Here is a 5,555-nt window from a genome sequence, read left to right as displayed (position 1 = left end):
TATAGTATATTAGATGCATATAATATAATATATACTATAGATATCGTATACTAATAAAATATAAATATATATTATAAATCTAGTATACTAATAATATATATTTCATATAAGAATATAATGAATAAAATGTTATATATTAGTGCTAATACAAAAGATATATATTATGTATACCACACATGTAGATCGATTATGTGATATATTACTTTAAATGTAAAACATATATTGATGACATATATTAAGTTTACTAAAAGTACACAATATAAATAGTATGTTTTATTTCAAATATATAAAGGTATATAAATGCTACTATATTTTTGTGTGTGTATATATATTTGAGGTAATATTTACTCATAGCTAAGGTATTTACAAAGAGAAAAAATGAGAGAAACTTTTTTTGTTAAAAAAGGGAAGTTTGGTCAAAGCCAATATGCCATTAATACCACACTTTTGCATTAAATGACTGAAAGTTACACTTTTAAGAATAAAAAGAAAAAAGAAAATATACCCTATCAATTGATGGAGAAGGAGATATTGGAGTTGAATTGTATATAAGTGGTATTATAGCTTGAAAAGGCAGCAACGGAAAAGGAGATTGTTTAGGAAACAATTGATTGCATTTTATATTGTTTTCTTTTCTGTTACCCAAAACAAGGATACTCTCTTATTTTGGGTGGTTGTTTTTAGTTGGAGATTGCAGTATTAAGGGATATTTTCAGAATCAGTTTCCTAATATATAAAAAATCCACCGTATTTGAGGGTATAACTTTTATACATTTACCATGTTTATGTTGTAGAATATGTTATTTAATTAATAGTTGTAGGTTGTGAAATATTTTTTGATTTCATCGGTAATTATGAAAATTTTCCCATAAGAGAAATTTTCCAATAAATAAATGGGAGAAATGCCCTGGTAATTGTAGGTCTTAACAATGGGGGAAGTACACAAACAACAATTTGTTAGGGCTGTTGTACTTATTTTGTCCTAAAATCTTAATTTCTGGACAATTTAGAATATTTGTGTCCTGAAAAAATAAACTCAAAAACTGAAATTCAAGACACATCGACTAATAGCAGCCTTTTAGAGTGATTTCTACCTTAACAATGGGTACAAACTCCATTCAATCCATTTAAGCGCTTTTTTGGTGAGCCCAATTTTGGAGGTCCTTCCGCGGCCTTATTTTGCCATAAACTACTGCATTATAATTCTTCAGTCTTCCCCGGGAGTCCTTGGAAATATATTTTATGCATATTTTCTTGTTTTATGCAACTGCTTTAACAAAAATCTATTAACATAATTTCCTACTTGTTGCTTTTGTTATAAATAAATATACAAGAGCAAGAATAAAGACAATTGGCAAGAATTAAGTGGAACGCTTTAAGTTTGAACGGTGTGTTATGACTTATGAGATACTCCTATAAAGATGGAAGTAGTTGGGAGATTGAAATTTGCATCATAATGTGTAAGTAGGCTTGTAATGAATATAGAGCCGCGCAGGTGTTAAATGCAGTTCTGGTGGTTCGGTAGAGGTGCAATTCTGAAGTTTGCCAACAAACACTTATAATTACTCTTTCTTCTACTTTCTCTACTTTGACTGGAGTAAACCAGACACCAGTATCAAAATTAGTTATGGATTCAAGTTATATACACTTACAGCTAACGTAATTAACTTTTTACACAATCAGTAATTTGACCTGGTATATCATGTTACAAAGTTATCCGCAATTACATTTTAAATGGCTTGGCAGGATATGCTATATATATAAACAGGGAGATCAGTACCAACCCACCAAAAATGCTTTGTATTCATGCAGAAGACAACTTTAATTTGCTGCGACAGCTTCATAGCTTGCTAAAAAAAGTTATTACCCTCGATTGATCTGGCTAGCTAAACACACAAATAAACACATTATGTCACAATGCAGCGTACACTGAAAACAATGCCTAAAATAAAGATAACTCGACAAGCAGCAGAGCGCACACACTAACTAAAAACCAACACATACATTTAAATAAACTAAAAAAGAAACCATCAAGAAATTAATCCACTCAATTTTAGAAATGGACAGGGATCACAAGATGGTAAGGAAATGTTCATCTACGACAACGAGTGATAGCAGAGCAACCTCTAGTGTAAGGGTGAGCTGGACCATGAGCACTAAAGCAGTGGTGAGTGTAGTATGACCTACCAGAGCGCGGCGGGCAAGGTATTCTGTTAGCAGACAACGCCCCATACGAAATGTAGTACTTGAAAGTCTTGTGCCAGAACAGGGATCTCCGGTTTTCGCCTTCATATAAAGACATGGACATTGGCAACTCAAAATCCTCATTTACCACATCTAACCCGTGTTCGTCCTCTTCTGCTTCGATTATAATTGCAATCTTGCTGATTGTGAAAAAGATGACAACGAAGTAAAGCAGGAATATTTTTGGAGACGCCATGGTATATTCAAGAAATATGGTTTACTAAGCAAAAGAAGTGGCTAATGCGAAATGCAGAGGAATATGTGATTGGGAATACAGCTAGAGAAATGCGGTGCCAAGAGGGGTGGTGGGGGTCCCTTTTTCTCTACCTTAATTAAGGCCTGTATGTTTTGGTAAGGGTGCACCTACTGTTACCTCTTTCCATTTAATTCTCCCGGTGCCGGGGATGGTGTGTCTGTCTTAATGTTACCAGTAGTAGAGGTAGATAATTAAACTTTTATTTTCTATCAGTGGCTTAAATTTAACACCTTGTTTGGATGGTGGTTACGTATCGTTTCATAATGTATCGTATTGTATTGTACTGTATCGTTTGATGAATATAATATTTGGATAGAATGTATAGTTTATCGTCATTTCATAATATAACCACCGGCAATATGAAGAATAAACTTGCAATATTATAAATAAAAATTATGATAAGGGATTAGAATTATTATATAAAAAGGTATGGTAAAGGATAAATAAAAATTATTTAATAATAATGAAGGGCCAGATGAGAGAAAAAGATAAGGTAACGACGCGACCACACCAAATCGGTCGTTACATAAAGTGACAAATTTTGTCGTTGCTGTAACGACCCGCCGGTCGTTTTGAGCTTTTGCATTTCGCTCGACAGTTCTCGAGCATGACTAGCCCCGTGTGATGTATTATGACTTATGTAAATCGTCGGTTTTGATTTTTAGGATAATCGGAATGAATTTGGAAGAACAGTTTTCAGTTTGAAGCTTAAAATTTGAAAGATTTGACCAAGTTTTGACTTGTTAGTATATGATGTCGGATTGGAATTTTTATGATTTGGTTAGCTCCGTTAGGCGATTTGGGACATAGGAGTGTGATCGGAATGTATTTTGGAGGTCCGTGGAAGATTTAGACTTGAATTGGCGAAAATAAAAAATATGGCATTTTCCGGTTGGTAGTGAGAATTTTGATATCGGGGTCAGAATGGAATTCCGAAAATTGGAGTAGGTCTGTTGTGTCATTTGTGACGTGTGTGCAAACTTTCAGGTCATTCGGACGAGGTTTGATAGACTTTTTGATCGAAACCAGAATTTTCAATGTTTTGGAATTTCTTAGGCTTGAATCCGAGGGTGATTTGATATTTTTAATGTTTTTTAAGCATTCCGAAGGTTGGAAAGAGTTTGAATAATGATAGGGGATATGTTGGCATGTTTGGTTGAGGTCCCGAGGACCTCGGGTGTGTTTCGGGTGGTTAACGGATCAATTTTTGGAATTTGGACTTGGCAGATTTGCTGGTCTTTTTGTTGCAGAAAACCCTTCTTCGCGTTCGCGAAGGGTTGTTAAGTGAGGCTGCAGATTTGTTCTTCACATTCGCGAAGGTTCTGGAGATCAAGCTACACGTTCGCGACCAGGGGATCGCGTTCGCGTAGGGTCGAGTTGTGTGGTCATTGCGTTCGCGGGTGGGCCCTCGCGTTCGTGAAGGAGAGAATTTTGGTCAAAGAAGCTATGTGCTTCGTGAATGTGAGGGTGCTGCCGCGTTCGCGATAAAGAAAATATCTGGGCAGTCAGTTTATATTTTAAAATTGAGGGTTTAAGTCCAATATCACAAAAACCATTGGAGAGCTCGGGAGAAGGTGAAATTTGAGGAGATCTTCAGTGGAGCAATTGGGGTAAGTATTCTTCACCCATATTTGGTTTAATTCCATGATTTAATCTTGAATTTCATCATTTAATTTAAGAAATTACAGTGAAAATTGGAAAAAATGGAAGAAAAGTTTGAGAATTCTTTGGGGATTTGAATGGGCAATTGAGATTGAATTTTGATGAATTTGATATGGGTAGACTCGTGCGGGAATAAGGATTCTAGTTTTATGGTTTTTATCGAATTCCGAGACCTGGGCCCGAGGGTCGGGTTTGGCCAATTTCGGGATTCTTGGTGTGAATTGATTATTTTCGAGTGAGCTTTATTCCCTTAGCATATTTTGATGATGTAAATCTATTTTTGGATAGATTTGGAGCATCCGGAGGCCGATTCGAGGGGCAAAGACATCGCGGGCTAGAGTTTGGATCCGATAGAGGTAAGTAATGATTGTAAATGTTTGTCATGAGGGTATGAAACCTCGGATTTCACATCATTGTGCTATTTTGAGGTGACGTACATGCTAGATGACAAGCATGGGGTAGTGCACCATTGGGGATTGTGACTTAGTCCGTCCCGTATGACTGTCAAGTCGTGTATTTGATTGAAAACTGGTTGTCATCATTGTGTTTTGGAAATTATTACCATGTTTTGGGTTGAATGTCATATTTGGGCTTAGTGCCAATTGTTTTGGACCCTAAGGGGGTTTTTACTACTATTCCTCACTGTTTTGACTTCATATTTGCACTCAGTCATGCTATATTCTATTATTTTCATAACTCAACCATATTTACTCGTTTTTGATATTTTAAATGATATTTTGGGCTGAACATCATGTTTTACTACTGCCCGGGTGGCTTGAGAGGTTTCTAACTAAGTGAGGCCGAGGGCCTGTGTTGTGAGGATATTATGGGATCAGGCTGCACGCCGCATCAGATTGTTATTGATTCATGATATTGTTAGGCTGAGGGCCTGATTGATTTATGCCACGAGGTGGCTTGTTGTTATGAGGCCGAGTGCCTGTTTGATTATGCCACGAGATGGCTTGTTATTGCGCTTGGGCTGTAAGGAGCCCCTCCCGGAGTCTGTACACCCCCAGTGAGCGCGGGTACCCAGTGTGAGTGATATGTTGTAGCCCGAGGGGCTGTTGTTATTTCATATTGATGCCCGAGGGGCTGTTCTTGATCCATGTTTTCCCGAGGGGCGGTTCTTGATTCATGTTATGCCCGAAGGGCTGATTACGAGTGATTGTGAGGTAGCCCGAGGGGCTGTTCTGTTGATATTATGCCCGAGGGGAAGATTATGGTACATATTTTGCCCGAGGGGCTGTTTACTTTCTATCATTTTTACTTACTGTTTTATCACTCGTTTGAAACTATTGAAAGTTATTTTAAAAGGTTTTACCGAAATTGAGCATGATTTACAAAGTAAATGATTTTTTTGTGCTATGTTGGAAATGTCCTGCATTTGTTGTAG

The 5,555-nt window shown here is 36.7% G+C and overlaps 1 protein-coding gene across 1 annotated transcript; it reads right to left on the bottom strand.

Annotated features, from left to right (window-relative positions):
• Positions 1-2,092: 2,092 nt before the first annotated feature.
• Positions 2,093-2,440, bottom strand: LOC104245158 (protein RALF-like 34). Its single transcript, XM_009800726.2, has one exon. The coding sequence runs from the start codon at positions 2,438-2,440 to the stop codon at positions 2,093-2,095; it is 348 nt and encodes a 115-aa protein (XP_009799028.1).
• Positions 2,441-5,555: the final 3,115 nt, after the last annotated feature.

The sequence above is a fragment of the Nicotiana sylvestris genome, chromosome 2 (genome assembly GCF_000393655.2).
Source record: "Nicotiana sylvestris chromosome 2, ASM39365v2, whole genome shotgun sequence".
NCBI lineage: Eukaryota > Viridiplantae > Streptophyta > Magnoliopsida > Solanales > Solanaceae > Nicotiana > Nicotiana sylvestris.
This window is presented reverse-complemented; position numbering and strand designations above follow the sequence as displayed.

Excerpts from the sequence above, each read along its gene's own strand:
- LOC104245158 (XM_009800726.2), bottom strand. The coding sequence starts at position 2,440 with ATGGCGTCTCCAAAAATATTCCTGCTTTACTTCGTTGTCATCTTTTTC.